Source organism: Triticum aestivum, chromosome 4D, assembly GCF_018294505.1.
Source record: "Triticum aestivum cultivar Chinese Spring chromosome 4D, IWGSC CS RefSeq v2.1, whole genome shotgun sequence".
Classification (NCBI taxonomy): Eukaryota; Viridiplantae; Streptophyta; class Magnoliopsida; order Poales; family Poaceae; genus Triticum; species Triticum aestivum.
The window spans coordinates 117970136-117994535 of record NC_057805.1 but is presented as its reverse complement, the minus strand read 5'-3'; the positions used below and the strand labels follow the sequence as shown (position 1 = coordinate 117994535).

Here is a 24400-nt window from a genome sequence, read left to right as displayed (position 1 = left end):
ATAAGTCTCGCAGTGCAACGCCGGACACCTTTAGAGATTCGGCAAAAACATTCTCGGATATTACTAAATATGCATCAGTTTCGAATTGTGTCTTCGGTCAATAGTTGGGTTGCCCGGCTCCTGCGCTTGCTTCCTACGTTCCGCTTTGTTCAGCTAGGTGTGCAAAGGGAGAACCACTGCGATTGTGCTTCCAGCTCACATGGTTAAGCACCTTAGTGGAGAAAGCCGAAAACTGAGTGTCATAATACGCGTAAACTGGTCAGCGATCCGATGACTATGTTAAATGACGGGCCGTTCATAGCATTGGCCGAAGTGTTTACGGCTCGACCTCGGATGTCGCCGAACACTAACCGGGGGCTCATAGCTAGCTTCCCCAGTTTAAAGCTCCTATGACTAAGTGAAAGTTATAAAGCCCGCATATCTGATTGCCTCGTTTCTGCTAACACAACCGCCTTCGGGCACTGAGACATCGGCTAAGGGTTGTCTTGTTATTGCGGAGGCACCCTGCGTAGTATCTACAAAGGGGTAGAAGCCGACGATGGGCCACTTTCAACTGATAAACGGTCGCAACGGAGTCAAAATAAACATATCATCGTCATTTTGTATTTAATATACAAGGGATGCCTTCCGTAATCATCATTATAAAGCCATAAATATGCATCAATTTGACTTAAGATTTTTGCCAAGCTGGGCTGCCTGGCTCCTGTGCTTACCCCTACGTTCCCGATTGTTCGGCTAGGCGGTAAAGGGAGCACCTCTGTGATTGTTACCACCGGGTCATCTGAGTTAGTACCTCAGACTGGGTGAAGCCAAAAGCTAGCGATCTTAAAGGATCACATTGGTCGGCAATGACGGAAGTAAGAAATTTCGGTTCATTAAGACCACAGAGTTCGGGAACTTTCCCCGAACTAAATCCTCAATATTTTCCTCCCACATTGATCGGAGGTGAGGTTTCATGATCATGATAAGCATGACGACCCAAAGAGAGGAACCGATAGCGGGACTATTTCTTTGGAAGATGTTTCTTACGTTAAAAATGTAATATAATATATCTCTCCGTGTACCTTTGTTTATAAAACCGTATGGCCGGATTGCCTTGTTTTCCATAAATCTTTGCCCTTATAACGGCTTTATAAAGTAGGAAAACACTCCTCGGCTACTGGCTGAAGAGGTTGAAGCCGATGGTCGGTCAACAAAGTTTTGTACAATGCGGATCCGAGCATTAATGATGTAAAATACTTGGATACATAGAATCATTACACATAATTTGTGATTTTACTCCGGATATCGATCCTTAATTCGGCCACCCGTGCCCACATTAAGGCTCGGGGGGCTACTGGGCTTCACGCTCATTATTTATAAATATTAAAGGGGCACATCGATCCCCTGATCTGGTGTTGCCACCCGACCTGTGTCTCAGGGGCTACTGCATTGGCAATCCAATGCAGAAAATTTGAGTGCAATATAGTTTTCGAGGAGATTATGATCCTCAGGTTGGTCGGCCGCACCCAACCTGAGTCTCGAGGACTTTGCACACCGCTTTTTGTGTCCCGAAGTATTCTGCCGAGCTAGGAGTTGATCCTCAGGCCGATTTTGCGAATCAACCTGAGTCTCGGGGGCTACTGGGATCAGCGGTCTTATGTCATCCTTCAGGTGCATCTCGGGTTTTAGGCCGATATACACCTTGAGGGCTACTGGCTATATATCTCGGCAGAGAATAAATTGCACCAATAAAAAAATATTGACAAAAAATCGGCCCGCAGTCAGGGTGGTGCACCACCTCGGAAGCAGTCCGACATAAAGCTCGGGCGCCAGTGGCTGGCTCCATAGAGGGCATTTCTGGCATTAAGCTCGGCTAAACTCCTTCAACTTTTTTGAACAAAGGTGATCTATGACACCTCGGACATAGTCCGGCGTTGGAGCTTGGACATAGTCCAGCGTTGGAGCTCGGATACAGTCCGGCGCTGGAGCTCGGATGCAGTTCGGCGTTGGAGCTCGACTATAACAATACTCTTCGGATACAGTCCGGCGTTGGACCTCGGATACATTCCGGCGTTGGAGCTCGGAAGCGGTCCGGCGTTGGTGCTCGACTGCAAAAGATACCTCGAATGCAGTCCGGCATTGGAGCTCGGATGCAAGAGGACACTGCCGCCCGGGAACAACTTTAAACTCTTGGTGGGGCATAAAAATAACAGGGCATCGATAAAGGCCGGAAACTTAAAAGGGCTCCTCGGATACCTGACGTGTAAACTCTTCGGATGCACTTCGGCGATCCTTAAGATCGAAGATGAGAAGATTTGTTGAACCAGTTTTCAAGACCGACGATCGAAGATGAAGAACAGTTCGGAAGAATCGAGGAGCGTCCCCAACTTGAAGACCGGTTCAGGGGGCTACTGACGGTGTCCTGGACTAGGGGGTACTCACCACGTCGTCTCCCGACCAGCTGGATTGGGCCGAGGACCCCCATGGCGGTTCACTATTGGGCCGGTTCGGACAGCCCATGCCGCGTACAAGGAGGATTCTACAAGACTTGGCGCCCAAGACAAGGACTCCTCTAAACCCTAGGCCTACGGTGCATATATAAACCGAGGCTAGGCTAGTCAATGGACAATCTCATATTCATTACTAAAATCTCGTGGTAGATACATGTACTCTGTACTACACCCATATGAAAACAATCAAAAGCAGCATGTAGGGTATTATCTCTTCAAGAGAGCCCGAAGCTGGGTAAAACCACGTGTCCATGTTACCATCGCTCCAAGACGCCTAGCTTAGGACCCCTACTACGAGATACACCAGATATTGAACCGACACCCCCCTGATCACCAGATATCGCCTATTCCTTCTCTCTACTACTTGCATTAGAGTAGTGTAGCATGTTACTGCTTTCCGTTAATCCTATTCTGCTGCATAGCCTGTCATTGTTGCTACAGTTGTTACCCTTACCTGCAATCCTAAATGCTTAGTATAGGATGCTAGTATTCCATTAGTGGCCCTACACTCTTGTCCGTCTGCCATGCTATACTACTGGTCCGTGATCACTTCGGGAGGTGATCACGGGCATATGCTATATACTTTATACTGTTACATTACTTATGATACTGTTCGGAGATGGGGGCTGAAGGGGCAGGTGGCTCCATCCCGGTAGAGGTGGGCCTGGGTTCCCGACGGCCCCCGACTGTTACTTTGTGGCGGAGCGACAGGGCAGGTTGAGACCACCTAGGAGAGAGGTGGGCCTGGCCCTGGTCGGCGTTCGCGGTTACTTCATAATAACACGCTTAACGAGATCTTGGTATTTGATCTGAGTCTGGCCACGGGCCTATACGCACTAACCAACTACGCGGGAACAGTTATGGGCACTCGGCGTCGTGGTATCAGCCGAAGCCTTCGTGACGTCAGCGACTGAGCGGCGCGCGCCGGATTGGACTGGAACGCTTGCTAGGCTAGGTCTGCTTCCGGCCGCCCATGCAACGTGCAAGTGTGCAACGGGCGATGGGCCCAGACCCCTGCGCCATAGGATTTAGACCGGCGTGCTGACCTCTCTGTTGTGCCTAGGTGGGGCTGCGACGTGTTGATCTTCCGAGGCCGGGCATGACCCAGGAAAGTGTGTCCGGCCAAATGGGATCGAGCGTGTTGGGTTATGTGGTGCACCCCTGCAGGGAAGTTTATCTATTCGAATAGCCGTGATCTTCGGTAACAGGACGACTTGGAGTTGTACCTTGACCTTATGACAACAAGAACCGGATACTTAATAAAACACACCCTTCCAAGTGCCAGATACAACCCAGTGATCGCTCTCTAACAGGGCGACGAGGAGAGGATCGCCGGGTAGGATTATGCTATGCGATGCTACTTGGTGAACTTACCATCTACTCTCTTCTACATGCTGCAAGATGGAGGTTGCCAGAAGCGTAGTCTTCGATAGGATTAGCTACCCCCCTCTTATTCTGGCATTCTGCAGTTCAGTCCACCGATATTGCCCCTTTACATAGATACCCATGCATATGTAGTGTAGATCCTTGCTTGCGAGTACTTTGGATGAGTACTCACGGTTGCTTTTCTTCCTCTTTTTCCCCTTTCCATTCTACCTGGTTGTCACAACCAAATGCTGGAGCCCGGGAGCCAGACGCCACCGTCGACGACGACTCCTACTACACCGGAGGTGCCTACTGCTACGTGCAGGCCGCTGACGACGACCAGGAGTAGTTTAGGAGGATCCCAGGCAGGAGGCATGCGCCTCTTTCGATCTGTATCCCAGTTTGTGCTAGCCATCTTATGGCAACTTGTTTAACTTATGTCTGTACTCAGATATTGTTGCTTCCGCTGACTCGTCTTTGATCAAGCACTTGTATTCGAGCCCTCTGGCTTGTATTATGATGCTTGTATGACTTATTTATGATTTTAGAGTTGTGTTGTGATATCTTCCCGTGAGTCCCTGATCTTGATCGCACACGTTTGCGTGCATGATTAGTGTACGATTGAATCGGGGGCGTCAAAGCCGGATCACGATCTCCTCGGCCAGCCAGAGGCCATGGACGAGGGCCTCGTACTCCACCACATTGTTGGATGCGGCAAAGCAGATCTGCAGTGCGTACTTCAGCCAGTCACCCTTGGGGAGGAGAGGACGATGCCGGATCCCAAGTTAGAGTGCATCTTTAAGCCATCGAAGTGCATTCGCCAATGCATCGAGTCGGGAGGCGGTGGCGGGTACTAGGTTTCTGCCTAGTGGACGAGGAAATCAGCCAGCGCCTGGGACTTGATGGCCATGCAAGGCTCGTGGAGAATGTTCTCGGAAGCCAGCTCGATGGCCGACTTGGTGACCTGGGCAGCAGCGTCCCTGTTACCGATGATCTCTGAGAGGGGGCCATGCTCACCACTGTGATGGAGTGCTCCTAGAAGTATTGCTTCAGCTTCTTGGCAGGCAGCTGGTATATGCCATAGCACATCTTCTGTTAGTGGGATAGTTCTGCTTGGAGAGGGAGAGCATCTCACTCAGGTACTACACCGGGCGCTGGACCAGCTGCACATTGCCATCCTCAGGGTGCTCAACCACCAGCACCACACTGACCACGCGGGTGGTGGCAGCAATGTACATCGGCATGGGCTCCTTCTCAGCCGGCACGACCAGGATGTGCGTGGTGGAGAGCATGCGCTTGAGGTCGTGGAAAGCCTCATCCGCCTGCGGTGTCCAATCAAACTCGGCCATCTTCTTCATCAGCTAGTACAGGGGCAAGCCCCTCTCCCCTAGCCGACTGACGAACCGGTTGACGGATGCCAGGCAACCGGTGAATTTCTGGACGTCTCGTAGGCGATCCTTCTTGCACATCCGCTCGATGGCCTTGATCTTCTTGGGGTTGGCCTCGTCCCATGCTCCAAGACAAGGAAGCCGATCGAGGAGCTGGCCGGCTGGCACCCCAAACACACATTTATCCGGGTTCAGCTTGATCTGGTACTTGCATAGATTGGCGAACATCTCCTTGAGGTCATCCAGGAGGGTGAGATACTACTTGGTCTTGACCACGATGTTGTCGACGTACACATACACGTTCATGCCGATATGCGGGAGGAGGCACTTCTGCATGCAACGCTGAAAGGTGGCGCCCATATTCTTCAGGCCAAACGACATGGTGATGTACCAATATATGCCCCGAAAGGGGTGATGAAGGACGTCTTGAGCCGGTCGGCCGGGTCCAGCTTGATCTGGTGGTAGCCTGAGTAGGCATCCAGAAAGGACAGAAGCTCACAACCGGACATGGAATCGGTGACTTGATCGATACGGGGCAGAGCAAATGGATCCTTAGGGCATGTCTTGTTTAGGTTGGTGTAGTCGATACACATCCGCTAGGTCCCATTCTTGTTCAGCATCAGGACTAGATTGGTCAGCCATTCTGGGTGAAAAACTTCCATGATGAAGCCGGATGCGAGCAGCTGGGCGATCTCTTCACCAATGGTTCTTAGCTTCTCGGCGGAGCCATTGCCGGACCGGCTTGGCATCCGCTTGGACGTGTAGGTGGTGCTCAGCGAACTTTCTCAGGACACCGGGCATGTCTTTGGGAGACCATATGAAGATATCCCGATTATCACGAAGGAAGTCGACGAGCTCGCCTTCCTATTTGCTATCGAGGCGGGTGCCCATGACAATGCATTGGTCCGGGTTGGCCAGGTCCATCGGGGTCTTCTTAGTATCCTTCAACGGTTGGAATGTTGCCTCGTTGGCCGGCTGCTTGGTCAGAGTCGGCATGGCTAGGAGCTCGCTTGCTCGGGCCACAAGCCGGTCGAGGTGACGCTTCTCTTTGGTGATGACCAGGGACACGCCCAGCCAGGAGCCATTTGCAGCGCACTCGAGGGACTTCTTGTGTTGCCGGCAATAGTGATGAACTGATGGTCCCTTGGGACCCGACATCTTCAGGTATGCATAGTGGGGCACCGCCATGAACATGACAAGCGCGGGCCAGCCCAGGAGCACGTGGAACGTGTTGCTCAGGTCGACCACCTTGAACCAGATTGGCTCGCGGTGGAAATGGTCCTTGGTGCCGAATAGAACATCCAATAGGATCTTGCTGAAGGGGGAGCAGGAGTGCCCCGGCACGATGCCGGGGAACACTGTCCGGCTGGGTTGGAGCTGGTACTCCTTGATCCCCAGTTTGAGCATGGTGTCGCGGTAGAGGACGTTGATGCTGCTACCGCCATCGATCAGCACCCGCGAGAAGCGGCAAGGTGATCCTCTCGGAGGAGAAAGTGGGGCTGAGGATGAGGGTGCAGCCACCCGGGGTGGGCATCATAGCCGGGTGGTCCTTGCGGCTCCACGTGATGGGCCTTTCAAGCCAGTGCATGAACTGGTGAACAGGGGAAACAATGGCATTCACCTCTTGCTGGCGCTTACGCTGGCTGTGCTTGTCGTCGTCCTCGCTGGTGAAGACGAAGTATGCCGCATTCTGGCGGTGTAAATCATCGCGGACGTCGTTGCCCCGCATCAGGCACTGAGTCTAGCTGCACTGACGAGTGGTGTGTGTGTGTGTGTGTGTGGACGGCTTCGCGCCATTGTGGTGCTTGCACGACGCGTCGAGCATCTGCTCGAAAGTGAGCTTGGGATACCACTGCTTCCCGTGGTTCGCTGACGTCGGCTGCTGCCCTCATCAGCCGGCTGCTCCTCCTTGACGACTGCGACTTGCCGGTTGCCGTAGCAGTTGTCCGGCTGGTCGCCCTTCCGCTTGTTGTCGTCGCTCTGCTGTCACCTTAAGGAGCCGGAGCCGCCATCTCCAGCTGGCCGGGGGTTAGCCGGCTGGTCCTAGATCGCCTTGCAGGCCGCCGAGACGGATTTGGACTTGCATCGAGGAGTCGGCCGTAGCGTACTTGTCCGCCATGGCCATGAGGTCCGCCATGGTAGCCGACTATGGGCGCATGAGCTTGTGCTTGAGCATGGTGCCGTCTCGGCACCCCTCATTGAAGTACTGGATTTCCTGTACCTTGTGGACCCCTTCGCAGGAGTTGCGCAGCTCCGTCCAGCGCGTGAGGTAGTCGCGGAGGGACTCGTCCTTCTCCTGGATGCCTCCTTGAAGTCTAGCCAGGCGTTGGTGCTATTGGTCGGCAGGCTATTCAGCCATGTCCCGGTCGAGTCAGGCAGCATGAGTGGCATGTAGCGCTCCGCCACGCGCTTTGTTGCCGCCGGCAATGCCGACGGCCGTGGTGTAATCGACCAGCCAACCCTGTGGCTTGGTGACCCTGTTGTACTTAGGGGTGTCGCGAACCAACGTGAAGCCCTTAGGAGAAGGCTTCTCGTGGATGCGCGGCCCGAAGCAGGACGGGTCGACAGACCTCTCCTCTTCCAAGGTGAGGGAGCGCACTAGTCGCTCGATGCTGTGACGCGCAACCGGATCTTCAGAGGTCGGCTGGCCCCGCCGCGCGGGTGGGGCTACCATGCCGGCTAACGGCGGGCCTCGCCAGCAGACTCGCCCACCCGGCTGTTGATAGCCGGCAGCTCACGGTTGCGTCTGCCCAGGCTGCTGCGCTGCCGGCTCCCACGTCTGGCGTCGTACGGGGAAGAATCCTACTGCGTGTGCCGCCCCCTCGGCCAGATGCCGGTCGACCATCTGAAGAGGGGGGGCTGAATCAGACGTGGCCTAGCTCGGCCGGGTCCTACTGTGCCCGCTACTGATTCACAGTGGCGATAGGTCACAGACGCATTGCTGCTGCTGTTGGTGTTTCGGTTCGACTGCGGCCACCTTCGCAACCCTCATGTTATTGACGGGGGTGCTTTATGTGGCCACACCCAGCATCCCGCCGACGGCTCTGCCGCGGCATGGCAACCCCCCCCCCTCCCGAGCCAACTGGACCCGTCGGTAGCCGGTGTGAAGCCGTGGGCGGTGTCGTACTCCGCTGCATGGACTCCATCTGGCGCTACGCGGCGGCGAGCTCCATGGCCTCATCGAGCAGGCGCTTGCGTGTTCCCTCGAGCTTGACCATGCCGACAGCGGGGTCGTCGATGGCAACATTGGGGGTGAGTAGGTTCTGCACCGTCATGCGTAGTGGGTTCGCCCAACCGACGTTCGTCGCGACCGCTGCAGCCGAATCCTTGCTGCGGCCGGTGTTGTGGTGGAGACGGTGGTCAGCATCTCCACGCGAACGTAGAGGTCGGCGACATCGTCGGGGATGCCACAGCCGCCGGATGGCAGCGGGTTGGAGAAGGTGAGCACCTCGCTAGGGTACTCATCGGGAACGAGTGCAACGTAGACACACAGCTTGCCGAAGGGGATGACGGAGCTGCCTGCGGGGAAGGTGACGTCCGCATCACGTGCTGCGTCGTCGCCCGCGCAGACGAACGAACCGAGCTTGCCGACCAAGGTGTACATAATGCGCTTGATGTCTACTACGCAACTTTATTCTTGTAGACACGTGTTGGGCCTCCAAGCGCAGAGTTTTGTAGGACAGTAGTAATTTTCCCTCAACTGGATGACCTAAGGTTTATCAATCCGTGAGAGGTGTAGGATGAAGATGGTCTCTCTCAAACGATCCTACACCCAATACAATGGAAAAATGTATATGTGCACTAGTTCGGCGAACAGATGGTGATAAAAGTGTAATATTGATGGTAGAAATATATTTTTATAATCTGAATAAATAAAAACAGCAAGGTAGCAAATAGTAAACGGGCACAAAAACGGTATTTCAATGCTTAAAAATAAGGCCTAGGGTCCGTACTTTCACTAGTGCAATCTCCCAACAGTGCTAACATAGTTGGATCATATGATTATCCCTCAAAGTACAATAAAGAATCACTCCCGAGTTCCTATTAGCGGAGAACAAAAGATAGGAATTGTTTGTAGGGTACAAAACCACCTCAAAGCTATTCTTTCCGCTCGATCTATTCAAGAGTTCGTACTAAAATAATGCAAAGCTATTTTTTCGTTCGATCTATCCTAGAGTTCGTACTAGAATAACACCAAAACATATTCATATTCATAATACTCAATCCACACAAAGAACTACAAGGAGACCCCAAAGTTTCTATCAGATAAAAGATAATAAAAACGTGCATCAACCCCTATGCATAGATTACCCCAATATCACCGCGGGAATCCCAAGTTGAGTGTCATAACGTATATCAAGTGAATCAATATGATACCCCATTGTCACCTCAAGTATTCATACCGCAAGACATCCATCATGTGTTCTCAAATCTGAACATTCAATCCGACATGAAAAAACTTCAAAGGGTAAAGATTCAATTCATCACAACAAGAGTATAGAGGGGAGAAACATCATATGATCCATCTATATTGACAAAGCCCATGATATAGATCACGAGAGAGAGAGAGATTAAACACATAGCTACTGGTACAAACCCTCAGCCCCGAGGGTGGACTACTCCCTCCTCATTGTGGTGGCCTCCGGGATGATGACGATGGCCACCGGAGATGATTCTCCCCTCCGGCAGGGTGCCGGAACGGGTCTAGATTGGTTTTCGGTGGCTACATAGGCCTGCGGCAGCGAAACTTCTGATCTAGATTAACCCCGAAGGGTTTCGGAATATTTGGGAATTTATAGTGCAAAGAAGCGGTGCGGGAGGCCACCGAGGTGGGCACAACCCACCTGGGCGCGCCAGGCTGGGGCGCCCTGGTGGGTTGTGCCCCCCTCGGGGCACCCCCCCCAGGTGCAGCTTTGGCCCATTGGGTTCCTTCTGGTCCAAAAAAATCTCCGTAAAGTTTCGCGGTGTTTGGACTCCGTTTGATATTGATTTCCTGTGATGTAAAAAACAAGCAAACAACAGCAACTGGCACTGGGTACTAGGTCAATAGGTTAGTCCCAAAAAATGATATAAAGTTGCTATAAAATGATTGTAAAACACCCAAGAATGATAAAATAACAGCATGAATACTTCATAAATTATAGATACGTTGGAGACGTATCAGCGCTCGCTGTAGGGAGTGAAGGGTCTCATCGGGAACGTGATTCCAGCCGATGCCACGTGCCGCCCCACGGTAGGCTCCAACTGTTATGGTGTTCTCATGGCAGATGCCATGGGATGACTTATCTCGAGTGGTTAGGGCCGATGAGCGCCGGTGGCGTCAGGATGCGAGATTAGGTACAAACATCGAGAGACATGGAGACATACCTAGGTTCAGGGCCCTCTGAGGGAGGTAACACCCCTAGTCCTGCCAAGATCACTATGAAGACCACACAGAGTACATGGTTGCTCTTGGAGCTGTTTGGGTGGAGGCGGAAGAGAGTGTCAGCCTGCTCTCTACTTCGCGTGAGTGTGTGTGGGTCTAAAATGAGCCGACCCCCTCCTCGGGGCCTCCTAGGAGGTCTTATACTCGAACCTCCTAGGTTACAAAATGTTAAAGAAAGAGGGGTGGGCCCCTGTTGCCAGCATCTCTTGCCTCCAATGGGGCCTGCCAGCTACTTGTCATTGTAGCCAGTTGGTCATCGCGTCACGGAGCGGTTGGCATTGTGCCTCTACAGTGCCGGGTCGCGCTGACGTCGGTCGCCCCGGTCAGCGGTACCGGTGGCACTGTAGCCACACTCTTCACGACATGAGCGAGGTCTTGTCGTACGACGGGATTGGACAAGGCTGACCCCGCCGGTTGCCGGCTGCGGACAGCCAGCCCGGGCATGGCGCCTTGCCCAGCCGGCCTCCAACGAGAGGAGCCGGCTGGAGGGCTAGCCGGTTTGATGGACTTTGGCCGTCCCGATGTTTTTAATTGTTGCCTTTCTTCCTCGAGCACACCCGGGGGTCATCCCGCTGTCACCCTTTACTGATGGACATATATAGGATAACATTGAATGGTTGGCTCCTGCATTCGTGTCGCAGACTGGTTCCCCTGTCTGCAGATGGATGCGGGAGCAAATTTGCGGATCAGATGCCCTTACATAGTTTTCCAGAAAACTTGAGTGAGAAAATGCTCCCCCCTACAAAGTTTACTACAAAATTTGAGTCAGCCAATCTCGTGAGATCGAAGTGTCATACGTCCGCTCTATCAGACATATCGTTCCTCTTCGATGTTGTCGAAGTTTCGCGGATATGCCGGTGGCAGCCCGGAGTGATAAGACGGTTTCGATGTGTACTCTGGTAGCGGCGAAGGCGCTCGAGTGCCCGGTCGGGCGTGTTGTGGGATGTTGGTCTTCCGACATTTTGTATGTCTTCGGTGCTTTAGGTCTTTAAAAAAAAGGAGGATTAACCCCCGGCCTCTGCATCTAGGCGATACATGCAACCTCTTTATTAATTATTCACAAAGACCTTACAAAGTAATACATCAGTAAGTCTGAAACCACCATCTCGGCAACATCTATCGCTACTCCTATCCATTTGATGAAGGAGTGCCGATAGTCCGAGCCGAATACCAAACAGACTTCGCACCAAAGCCTAACATCTAAAGCCGGAGGCCCCAGCCAAGTCACTTGACGGGTGTGGGGCACAGACCGGTCCGACGCACTCTCTGACGTGGCCGCCGCCATCTTTCATCGATCCATCTTCAGAGCAGACACTGACGCATTGACCTTGCCAGGCTTGCCGTCGACGCCACCGCGACGCCAGACAGCGCCTTCCTCCTGCGCGAATCCGTCAACCCGCATCGGACGCCGAGACTCCACTGCGCCACGCTGCCAAGATCCGTCGGCGTTGATGCGTATGATGAAACACCGCTCCACCTCCTAATCCAGATCGCTGCCAACGCCCACCCAACGGTGTCCACAGTCACACAGCTCCAAAGGAAGCCCCTTCAAGAAGTGAACGACGCCGAAGGCGCCGTCGCCACCCACCGCAGTTAGGGCTTTCACCCGGGAGGCAAATGACGCGGTGAAAGTAGAAGCAGATCTGACAAGCGTCTCCATGGAGAAGAAAGCGGCACCCTCAGGCGTCGCCGCCGCCACGGCCGAAAAGTCGACTTGGGATTTCTCCCGATCTGAATCCTCACCTCCAGCTCCGTCCGCATCGAGGATCGGCAAGTCTTATGACCCAGATCCGTACGGAAAAGCACACCTAGCAGGGGATGAAGGCTACAAGGCCTCCCGATCCAGATCAGGCATCTCTGGGCGAGCCCAAATGCCGGTGTCCCGAACGGTCGGAAGGATCAGACGGAACAGCCAAGTCCGATCATGGGCTTACCCCGAATCGCCGCACCGGCTGACCATGCAGAGGCAAACTCCTCCGAACGGCCGGACGGATCAGACGGATCCGATCCAGGCGCCTGCCCGAGCACGAGAAGCTCCCCGCCGCCACCTTCCTTGGCAGTGTCCAAGGTCGCCCGGCGCGAGCCTCTGGCAGCGGCGAGGAATGGATGGGAAGCGGGGAAGCCTAGCGGCGGCGGCGTGAGATCGCCCCCGTGTCGCCCTAGTGGGGCGGCGCGGGGAACCTTCCGTCACATGGCCGTTTAGCTAGGCGATCGTTTAGGTGTTTTCCTTGATAAACTCGAGCAGCTCCTTTTTCATTTCTTCTTTTCGTGCACTCATCTTCTATGTAATGCATTCCTTTTTGAGGGTGTTTTTATAATGCCCTTTCTAATCAAATTCATGGATTTGGTAGCTCCCCTACCAACATTGGAAAAAAATGCTCTCCTCCGATGGCAAGGCACCACGCCGCGCCATGTGTTCAGCGAACCCAGAACCTCCCATATTCGGCCAGTGACACCCGTTGTCTGCTCTTAACCCCGGTTCGTCCTTTTTACCAGAGCAGTGAAAGCACACTGTGGATCTAATCGCGGTTAAACCCGTCACACTTACCAAAGAAAATGTGATGGAGATAAATACACTTGTGGTCACTGTATTTGAAGCGAAAGCATGATACGATTACTAAACTTTAAAATACGCTCATTACGGTTATTATATACACGAAGTGGTGATTATACGGTCACCGACTCGCCGTATAGCATCGTATTGAAGTCTATTGACCAGTCAAATGGTCTAGCTTTGTTGACCAGTCAAAGACTTATGTGGTTAATATTGCAGTGGGCCCTGTCTGTCAGTGGGTCAAAGAAATAAACTTGAAACAAACAAGTGTATTTACGCACCTGAGCCATCGAGCATTTCGCGCACCAGGCGCGCGCGTGGTAGCCAGTACACCCGTCGAAACGGTTTGTTTACGCTTAGGCGCTCACGTTTATATATAAAGCATGCACGCAGCCTAGCGCAGCTTCGTCACCGTGCATTTCTTGCTATCCTATGGGTCCGACCTGTCAATGGACCGAAGAAATAAAGAAAACCTGATCCTCGCGCAAAAATCCGAGGCACGCCAGCCAACTGAGCCACACCCTGTTGAGATAACATGCAGAAGCTTAGTTTGTTGATTTGAAACAGCACACATGCACGCAAGCATGTGCCACGTAAAAGAATTCACAAGCAAAAAATATTCACGCCAACTCATAATTGATTAAAAATATTCAGTTTTATATTAATATATTGATATTTATGCAGTCCAAAAGGTGCTTCTTTAATTAAAAAAATGTTCATATGATTTTAAAAATTGTGCATGCATTTTTAGAATACTCATGTAATGTAAAAAAAATTGCGAGTAATACTCATGTAATGTGAAGTAGTGTTACCTTTATAGGAATGTCCGTCCGTTTCCATAAAAATCATGTGTTTTTAAGAAATATTTCATGAATTTTAAATATAAAATTACATAAAGTTTAAAAAATATGCAAACATTTTTTTTCAAAAATTGCATGATTTTTTTAAGATGCAAACACTTTCAAAGTTGAATGAAAAAAGGTTTCATTGTTTTGGCAAAGTTGTATAATTTTATAAAACGAAAATAATTTTATAAACATGCCTCTGTCCGGAATATGTGCGTGTTTTACTTTTTAGGACTGCTTGGATCGCTTGTGTGCATTGTGTGAATTGTGCTGTTTAAAAGGTGATGAAGCGCTTACTAAATGACAAGTTGACTTATCTGGCACAGCGGTTCCGCGCGGTCGGCTCGTGTGAGAGGGCGCCGGTTCGAATCCCCTTCGCTCGCGCGCACTGTTTTTGTTTCTCTTATTTTATTTCTTGACCCACTGACAGGCATGGCCCACTATAATATTTGCCACACAGATTATTTGACCGGTCAGCAGAGCCATTTGACTGGTCAACAGATTTCAATACGATGCTATACGGCGAGTCGGTGACCGTATAATCACCACTTCGTGTATACAGTGACCGTAATAAGCGTATTTCAAAGTTCAGTGATCGTATCATGTTTTCGCTTCAAATACAATGACCACGAGTGCATTTATCTTAATGTGATGTGAGCTATACTATAGTAGTGCTCCACTACCACTTGTGTATAAGCGCGCTCGGCGTCTGTTTCCCTTCCACTAGCAGCAACCTTCCTCGAGGCGCAAGGTGGAGCAGTACGACAGAGAAGTGATCAAAATCAAAAGCAAACATGACGAACAAGAAGCCTACTCGGTCCTCCTCGGCGTCCGCCTGCTCCGGGGGCTCCCGCATTGGGTTATCCTGCGCGGTGACGAACCAGAAGAGCACTGTTTTTGTTTCTCTTATTTTATTTCTTGACCCGCATGGCCCACTACAATTTTTGCCACACAAATTATTTGACCGGTCAGCAGAGCCATTTGACTGGTCAACAGATTTTAATACGATGCTATACGGCGAGTCGGTGACTGTATAATCACCACTTCGTATATACAATAATCGTAATGAGCGTATTTCAAAGTTAAGTGATCGTATCGTGTTTTCGCTTTAAATACGATGACCACGAGTGCATTTATCTCCATGTGATGTGAGCTATACTATAGTAGTGCTCCACTACCACTTGTGTATAAGCGCGCTCGGCGTCTGTTTCCCTTTCCACTAGCAGCAACCTTCCTCGAGGCGCAAGGTGGAGCAGTACGACAGAGAAGTGATCAAAATCAAAAGCAAACATGACGAACAAGAAGCCTACTTGGTCCTCCTCGGCGTCCGCCTGCTCCGGGGGCTCCCGCATTGGGTTATCCTGCGCGGTGACGAACCAGAAGAGGAAGAAGAGGGCCAGGAGCGACGCCGTCGTTCTCCCGTCGAGGGGGTCGTCCGTCTACAGAGGCGTGAGCAGGTGAGCATGCACTTCTTTCTCCCCTTCTTGGTTTCATCCGGGTGGCGATCTTTGTGTTTGATTTCTGATCGAGATGTGCGCCATTGGTGGTGGTGGTGCAGGCACTGCGCCTCGGGGAAGTACGAGGTGCACCTGTGGGACAGGCATTACCGGAGCACGGTTCAGAACAGGAGAGGCAGGCAAGGTGAGAGAGACACCCAGGCCTGGCTGGATCAAAGCCTTTCTTTCAGCTTAGTTGGCTACCTCATTTTGCTCTGTTTTGATCGTCACTTCGATTTATTCTTCGCCGCTAGGATGTTCTTTTATGTGCTAGCTAGCTGATGTTCTTGGTCTTTAACTAATTTGTGCTGCAATCTTGGTGTTCGTCTTCCTCGGGACACGTGTGGTGAACTGGTGATACGCGTCCATATCTCATCGCTTCAATTACTAGTTTATTTGGGTGAGTCAAAGATTGCGTTGTCCCTCGTGATAGTACTCCACATTTCGAATTTAAAATCCCTCAACACTTAATCTACGAGGGGAAAGTACTCCACACTACGCGCATGGTTTAGTTAAGATCACTGCTTACTCTCGTTTCTTGGCAGGAGCTTATGACACCGAAGAGGCTGCAGCTCGCACCTATGACCTCGCGGCGCTCAAGTACTGGGGTGCACAGTGCGGCGGCCTCCTCCTTAACTTCCCAGTAAGTTGTGTCTTGTCATATGTCAGTAGTCAATACGAGTACCTGTACTACTCAGCTGGCAGCTAGTAGTATAATTCTGTTCAACATGAGAGGACTGCCCTTCGATCGTTGCTGCAGGTGGACACGTACAAGGACGAGCTGGAGAGGATGCAACGCGTGACCAGAGAGGAGTACGTGGCCATACTCAGGCGCGACAGCAGTGGCTTCGCCAGAGGCGCCTCCAAGTACAGGGGAGTAGCAAAGTATGTATGCACGCACGCCTTCCTCGAGGAGCTATTGTCCTCGATCAGATCAACCACATTGTGACATTGACACTGCAATGCCATGCCATGAGTGATCTTGCTGACATGAAGTAACTTATTGGCACCGCAGGCATCACAAGAAGGGCCGGTGGGAGGCGAGGATAGGCTGCGGTAGCGGCAGCGGCGGCGGCAGCAAGAGATACCTCTACTTGGGGATATTCAGTGTGTTCTCTATCGCTCTGTCCTTGCAAGTTCGCTCTATCACGTTTCTGTGGCTCATCACAAGAAACGGCACTCTCAATCTGCATGCAGTTACCCAGGAAGAGGCGGCCCGGGCGTACGACCTCGCGGCGATACAACTCCGGGGCCTCGCCGCGGTCACCAACTTCGACGTCGATTCCTACTGCGTGGACCAGCAGCTGCAGCCGCCCCTCTGCAAGGTCGACTTAGACCCGGAACCGGCAGGGCAACTGTTGCTGCCCAAGGTCGAGCCCAAGGAGGAAGAGCCCGAGCCCGTGCCGGTGCTCCAGGACGACGTCGACTGCGCCATCGCCGAGGTGCTGCAGGCGCTCTGCATGGACCGCGCCGACTTCGAGGCCAGGTACCCGCCCCGCGGCGCTCCCGGACGGTGGCCGTCTGACGACGACCTGCGCGAGCTGCCGGCTGACATGGGCTTCGAGGACGACATCGAGAGCGTGCTCTTCGACGCGCCGCCCGCCGCCTGAGTTTGGTCTCCTCTCCTGCGCAGCCGCCAGCCCGCCATGGCCAGCTCGCAGGATGGTGATGGACGTGAGCTGTTTGTGCCGGTGCATTGCATGCGTGTCCGTGTCTCAGCCTCTCAGGCATGTAGGTAGGTAGTAGGTACAACCGTACATGTACAACCAAACCAAAGATAGTACGCGCGGTAAATAGCTGTGGGCAATGGGGAAGTGTGGTTAATTTTGGGGTGGCAGCGGCGTCATGGCCGGCCGGTAACCGCCTTGTAGAATGTGAAAGTGGGACAACTGGTGAAGGCTCCAGCATTTGGCAGTGAAACTTTGGAAATGGCTAGGGGACAGTAGACTGAATTTAATTTAGAATCCGAGTCACTCGAGTTGTTCCTGGCCGTTGGATGAAAAAGCAACCGTTAGATCTTCTCTCTGAAAATATTGTTCATGGTCTTTCTCCTCGTGACCTTATCTGAACCGCCCTCAACCGCCGGCCTAACCGCTTATTTCCACAACTCTAACCCTGGCGATGAACCCTTTTTTTTCGACGAACTAGCATCACCCTCACACCGCTAAGATAAATCCGCTAAGATAAATAACCGGTAGCTTGCCAGATAGACTAGCACACATGCCCGTGTGTTGCAATGGGATAATAAAACTACATGCCTCTAACTCAATAGAAGAATGGATGAAGACCCCCACATGTCCGTATTCTCTAGTTCAACATGGAGCCCTTAATGTGTTTCTTAATGCAAAAAATATTTTTAATTTTTTAACATATCACAAAAACAAGAATATATTTCAAATTTGTAATATTTTTTAAATCTTGAACAAAATTGGAAAAACCCTAACTTTCTAAAAAATGGGAATGTTTTTTTAATTTTTGAAAAAATTGGAATGGAACATAAATTGAAAGTGCAAGCATTTTCGAAATAGGAACAAAATTTTTGAATTCATAACATGAACTATCAAATATACTTGGTAACGTGAACAAATTTCTAAATTACGGACATTTTAAAAAAAATCCATGCATTTTTGGAGAAAACCAAGAACAAAAAATATGAACGGAACATTTCTTGAATTTCACATACATTTCTTGAAAACATAAACCTTTTATAAAAATATGAACATTTTTTAGGTTGTGAACAAATTTTTAAATGGGGACATGTTTTGAACATTCAGAAGAATTATAGAAAATGTGTTTCTTTAATGAAATATTATTTCAATTTTTGAACATATCACTAAAACAAGAATATTTTTCAAATTTGAAACATTTTATGAACGCATTTTTTGAAATCTGGAACAATTGTTAAAAATACAAAGATTGTTTTAAAAAAGAGTTGAACGATAAAAAAATTCCAAATTTTTTTAGAAATAGGAACACTTTTTTGGAATTCATAACTTTTTACGAAATTTTGAATAAAAAGTAAATTCAGAAATTTGTTTGAAAATTTTGATTTGCATCAAAAATGAAAAAAAAATTGTCTTAGAATGGGAAAATAAAAAATAAATAGGAAATAAAAAGAAAAAGAAAAATTAAAACACAACACAGAAAAAACTGGGCGGCCCAGTCTTGGGCGCCATGTGTGTAGTTCGAACTATTTGCCGCATTGCGCGGGAAATAGGATTTTTGTTGCTGTGTGGGCAGGAAAAAAAGGGCTGACTTTACTGGGCCATAGCGCCCGCGGCCCATATATGAAATTCTGTAGAAATGTTTTTTCCTTTTCTAATAGATAGACGTACACAAGTTTAGTACCACCTCGGTTTATTTAAAAAACAAAAGTACCACCTCAGATAGAAAAAAAAATCTTCTAACGGTGAACGGATGAAAAAATCGGAGAAACGCACCTTGCTTTATTAGTAGGTAGGTATAGATAATGGGTTAGTCTTCTCTGGCGAGCTCCTTCCTTTCCTCTTGTTCTTTCCTTAACGCCAAAATCGACTCGCGGTTCTAAGGTCATATGCCACCCTCAGGTAGCCGCTCTCCCTCCTTTTGGGCCGGGTCACATTTCTTGGAAATATGCCCCAGAGGCAATAATTTGTATTATTATGTTTCCATACTCATAATTAAATAGTTTATATTCTATGTAATAACTGCTATGATCCTGAAATACGCGATTCAGTGAAAAACTCATATGCACGTGTGGAATGATAAATGGTTATATAAAAGATTCCTAGTCTAGCCTCTTGGACAAGCTCAAGTGTTGTTGATGATCACGTTTTCCGGATCTTAGGATATCGTTTAAGTGCAAGCCAAGAGCACCAAGGGTCTAGAGACCCTCAAGGCGCATGACATGCGCACGCTCTAGGATCCGCCTCCGCCATCTTCCATCGTGCCATCTTCAGGATGGATCAACGCATTCATCTTGCCCAGACCAACTGCCGTCTGATACGTCTCCAACATATCTATAATTTTTGATTGCTCCATGCCATTATATATTCTGTTTTGGATGTTTAATGGGCTTATTTATACACTTCTATATTATTTTTGGGACTAACCTTTTAACCCAAGGCCCAGTGCAAATTGCTGTTTTTTTGCCTATTTTAGTGTTTCACAGAAAAGGAATATCAAACGGAGTCCAAACGGAATGAATCCTTCGGGAGCATGATTTTTGGAACAAACGTGATCCAGTGGACTTGGAGTGGACGTCAAGAAACGAACGAGGAGGCCACGAGGCAGGGGGCACGCCCTCACCCTCGTGGGCCCCTCGTGGCTCCACCGACTTACTTCTTCCTCCTATATATACGTACGTACCCCCAACCATCGAGGAGCACCACTAAAACCTAATTCCACCGCCGCAACCTTCTGTACTCGTGAGATCCCATCTTGGGGCCTTTTCCGGCGCTCTGCCGGAGGGGGAATCGATCACGGAGGGCTTCTACATCAACACCATAGCCTCTCCGATGATGTGTGAGTAGTTTACCACAGACCTTCGGGTCCATAGTTATTAGCTAGGTGGCTTCTTCTCTCTCTTTGGATCTCAATACAAAGTTCTCCTCGATCTTCTTGGAGATCTATTCGATGTAACTCTTTTTGTGGTGTGTTTGTCGAGATCCGATGAATTGTGGGTTTATGATCAAGATTGTCTATGAACAATATTTGAATCTTCTCTGAATTCTTTTATGTATGATTGGTTATCTTTGCAAGTCTCTTCGAATTATCATTTTGGTTTGGCCTACTAGATTGATCTTTCTTGCAATGGGAGAAGTGCTTAGCTTTGGGTTCAATCATGCGGTGCTCGATTCCAGTGACAGTAGGGGAAACGAAACGTATTGTATTGTTGCCATCGATGATAAAAAGATGGGGTTTATATCATATTGCATGAGTTTATCCCTCTACATCATGTCATCTTACCTAATGCGTTACTCTGTTCTTATGAACTTAATACTCTAGATGCATGCTGGATAGCGGTCGATGTGTGGAGTAATAGTAGTAGATGCAGGCAGGTGTCGGTCTACTTGTCACGGACGTGATGCCTATATACATGATCATGCCTAGATATTCTCATAATTATGCACGTTTCTATCAATTGCTCGACAGTAATTTGTTCACCCACCGTAATACTTATGCTATCTTGAGAGAAGCCACTAGTGAAACCAATGGCCCCGGGGTCTATTTTCTATCATATTAATCTCCCGTCAACGAGCCATTTCTGTCGCCGTTTATTTTGCTTTCTTTACTTTTAGCCTTTATCATAAAATTACCAAAAATATTATCATCTCTATCAGATCTCATTTTTGCAAGTGGCCGTGAAGGGATTGACAACCCTTTATCACATTGGTTGCAAGGTTCTTATTTGTTTGTGTAGGTACGAGGGACTTACGTGTGGCCTCCTACTGGATTGATACCTTGGTTCTCAAAAACTGAGGAAAATACTTACGTTACTTTGCTGCATCACCCTTTCCTCTTCAAGGGAAAAACCAACGCATGCTCAAGAGGTAGCAAGAAGGATTTTTGGCGCCGTTGCCGGGGAGGTGTGCACCAAGTCAAGTCAAGATTTGATTTCCCGACAACGAGCCATTTCTGACGCCGTTGCCAGGGAGTCTACGCACAAGTCAAGACATACCAAGTACCCATCACAAACTCTTATCCCTCGCATTACATTATTTGCCATTTGCCTCTCGTTTTCCTCTCCCCCACTTCACCCTTGCCGTTTTATTCGCCCTCTCTTTCCGTTCGCCTCTTTTCCGCTTGTTCCTTGTTCGCTTGTGTGTTGGATTGCTTGCTTATCACGATGGCTCAAGATAATACTAAATTGTGTGAATTTGCAATACCAACAACAATGATTTTCTTAGCACTCCGATTGCTCCTCTTACCGATGCTGAATCTTGTGAAATTAATGCTGCTTTGCTGAATCTTGTTATGAAAGATCAATTCGCCGGCCTTCCTAGTGAAGATGCCGCTACCCATCTAAATAGTTTCATTGATTTCTGTGATATGCAAAAGAAGAAAAATGTGGACAATGATATTGTTAAATTGAAGCTATTTCCTTTCTCGCTTAGAGATCGTGCTAAAACTTGGTTTTCGTCTTTGCCTAAAAATAGTATTGATTCTTGGAATAAGTGCAAAGATGCTTTTATCTCTAAGTATTTTCCTCCCGCTAAGATCATCTCTCTTAGAAACGATATTACGAATTTTAAGCAACTTGATCATGAACACGTTGCACAAGCTTGGGAGAGGATGAAATTAATGATACGTAATTGCCCTACACATGGTTTGAATTTATGGATGATTATACAAAAAAATTATTCCGGATTGAATTTTGCTTCTAGAAATCTTTTAGATTCGGCCGCGGGAGGCACTTTTATGGAAATCACTTTAGGAGAAGCTACTAAACTCCTATATAATATTATGGTTAATTATTCTCAATGGCACACTGAAAGATCTACTAGTAAAAAGGTGCATGCAATTGAAGAGATTAATGTTTTGAGTGGAAACATGGATTAACTTATGAAATTATTTGCTAATAAGAGTGTTTCTTCTGATCCCAATGATATGCCTTTGTCTACTTTGATTGAGAACAATAATGAATCTATGGATGTGAATTTTGTTGGTAGGAACAATTTTGGTAACAACGCTTATAGAGGAAATTTTAATCCTAGGCCGTATCCTAGTAATCCCTCTAATAATTATGATAATTCCTACAACAACTCTTATGGAAATTTTAATAAGATGCCCTCTGATTTTGAGACTAGTGTTCAAGAATTTATGATTTCTCAAAAGAATTTCAATGCTTTGCTTGAAGAAAAATTGCCTAAGATTGATGAGTTGGCTAGGAACGTGGATAGAATTTCTCTTGATGTTGATTCTTTGAAACTTAGATCTATTCCACCTAAGAATGATATCAATGAGTCTCTCAAGGCTATGAGAATTTTCATTGATGAGTGCAAAGAAAGAACCGCTAGGATGCGTGCTAAGAAAGATTACTTTCTAAAAGCGTGTTCTTCTAGTTTTCATGATAATAAGGATGAAGATCTAAAAGTAATTGATGTGTCCCCTATTAAATCTTTGTTTTGCAATATGAATCTTGATAATGATGGGACTGGAGATGAGTCAACTTTAGTTAAAAGGCGTCCCAATGATTCGGAGTTTTTAGATCTTGATGCAAAATTTGGTAAAAGTGTGATGGAAGAGGTCAAAACTTTAGATAGCAATGAACCCACTATCTTGGATTTCAAGGAATTTAATTATGATAATTGTTCTTTAATAGATTGTATTTCCTTGTTGCAATCCGTGCTAAATTCTCCGCATGCTTATAGTCAAAATAAGGCTTTTACTAAACATATCGTTGATGCTTTAATGCAATCTTATGAAGAAAAGCTTGAATTGGAAGTTTCTATCCCTAGAAAACTTTATGATGAGTGGGAACCTACAATTAAAATTAAAATTAAAGATCATGAATACTATGCTTTGTGTGATTTGGGTGCTAGTGTTTCCACGATTCCAAAAACTTTGTGTGATATGTTGGGTTTCCGTGAATTTGATGATTGTTCTCTAAACTTGCACCTTGCGGATTCCATCATTAAGAAACTTATGGGAAGAATTAATGATGTTCTTATTGTTTCAAATAGGAATTATGTGCCCGTATATTTCATTGTCCTTGATATAGATTGCAATCCTTCATGTCCTATTATTCTTGGTAGACCTTTCCTTAGAACGATTGGTGCAATTATTGATATGAAAGAAGAGAATATTAGATTCCAATTTCCGTTAAGGAAAGGCATGGAACGCTTTCCTAGAAAGAAAATCATATTACCTTATGAATCTATTATGAGAGCCACTTATGGATTGCATCCCAAAGATGATAATACCTAGATCTATCCTTGCCTTTATGCCTAGCTAGGGGCGTTAAACGATAGCGCTTGTCGGGAGGCAACCCAATTTTATTTTAGTTTTTTTTTGCTTTTTGGTTCTGTTTAGGAATAAATAATCTATCTAGCTTATTTTTATATGTGGTTTTGTGTTTTAATTAGTGTTTGTGCCAAGTAGAACCTTTGGGAAGACTTGAGTGAAGTCTTTTTGATCTTGCTGTAAAAAACAGAAACTTTAGCGCTCACGAGATTAGCTACAACTTTTTACTGGAGAGTGCTATTTAGTTGATTCTTTTTTCAGATGATTAATAGATAAATTCCTCACGTCCCGAAATTTATTTTAGAAGTTTTGGAGTTTCAGAAGTTTGTGTTAGTTACAGATTACTACAGACTGTTCTGTTTTTGACAGATTCTGTTTTTCGTGTGTTGTCTGCTTATTTTGATGAATCTATGGCTAGTAATGGAGTTTATGAACCATAGAGAAGTTGGGATACAGTAGGTGTAACACCAATGTAAATAAAGAATGAGTTCATTACAGTAGCTTAAAGTGGTGTTTTGTTTTCTTTCGCTAACGGAGCTCACGAGATTTTCTGTTAAGTTTTGTGTTGTGAAGTTTTCAAGTTTTGGGTAAAGATTTGATGGATTATGGAATAAGGAGTGGCAAGAGCCTAAGCTTGGGGATGCCCAAGGCACCCCAAGGTAAAATCCAAGGACAACCAAAAAGCCTAAGCTTGGGGATGCCCCGGAAGGCATCCCCTCTTTTGTCTTCGTCCATCGGTAAGTTTACTTGGAGCTATATTTTTATTCACCACATGATATGTGTTTTGTTTGAAGCGTCTTGTATGATTTGAGTCTTTGATTTTTAGTTCACCACAATCATCCTTGCTGTACACATCTTTTGAGAGAGAGACACATTAATCGGAATTTATTA

The 24400-nt window shown here is 48.0% G+C and overlaps 1 protein-coding gene across 1 annotated transcript; it reads left to right on the top strand.

Moving 5' to 3' along the window:
* The first annotated feature begins 15336 nt into the window (after nt 1-15336).
* On the top strand, nt 15337-17397 carry LOC123099768 (ethylene-responsive transcription factor WRI1). The gene is made up of 5 exons (XM_044521864.1): nt 15337-15526; nt 15628-15710; nt 16111-16208; nt 16326-16450; nt 16581-17397. The coding sequence occupies exons 1-5, from the start codon at nt 15360-15362 to the stop codon at nt 17173-17175; spliced, it is 1068 nt and encodes a 355-aa protein (XP_044377799.1). The 5' UTR covers nt 15337-15359; the 3' UTR covers nt 17176-17397.
* The last annotated feature ends 7003 nt before the right edge of the window (nt 17398-24400 follow it).

Coding starts and splice junctions, on each gene's coding strand:
- LOC123099768 (XM_044521864.1), top strand. CDS start 15,360: ATGACGAACAAGAAGCCTACTTGGTCCTCCTCGGCGTCCGCCTGCTCC. Junction 15,527..15,627: donor GTCTACAGAGGCGTGAGCAG/GTGAGCATGCAC, acceptor GTGGTGGTGCAG/GCACTGCGCCTCGGGGAAGT. Junction 16,451..16,580: donor AAGTACAGGGGAGTAGCAAA/GTATGTATGCAC, acceptor TTGGCACCGCAG/GCATCACAAGAAGGGCCGGT.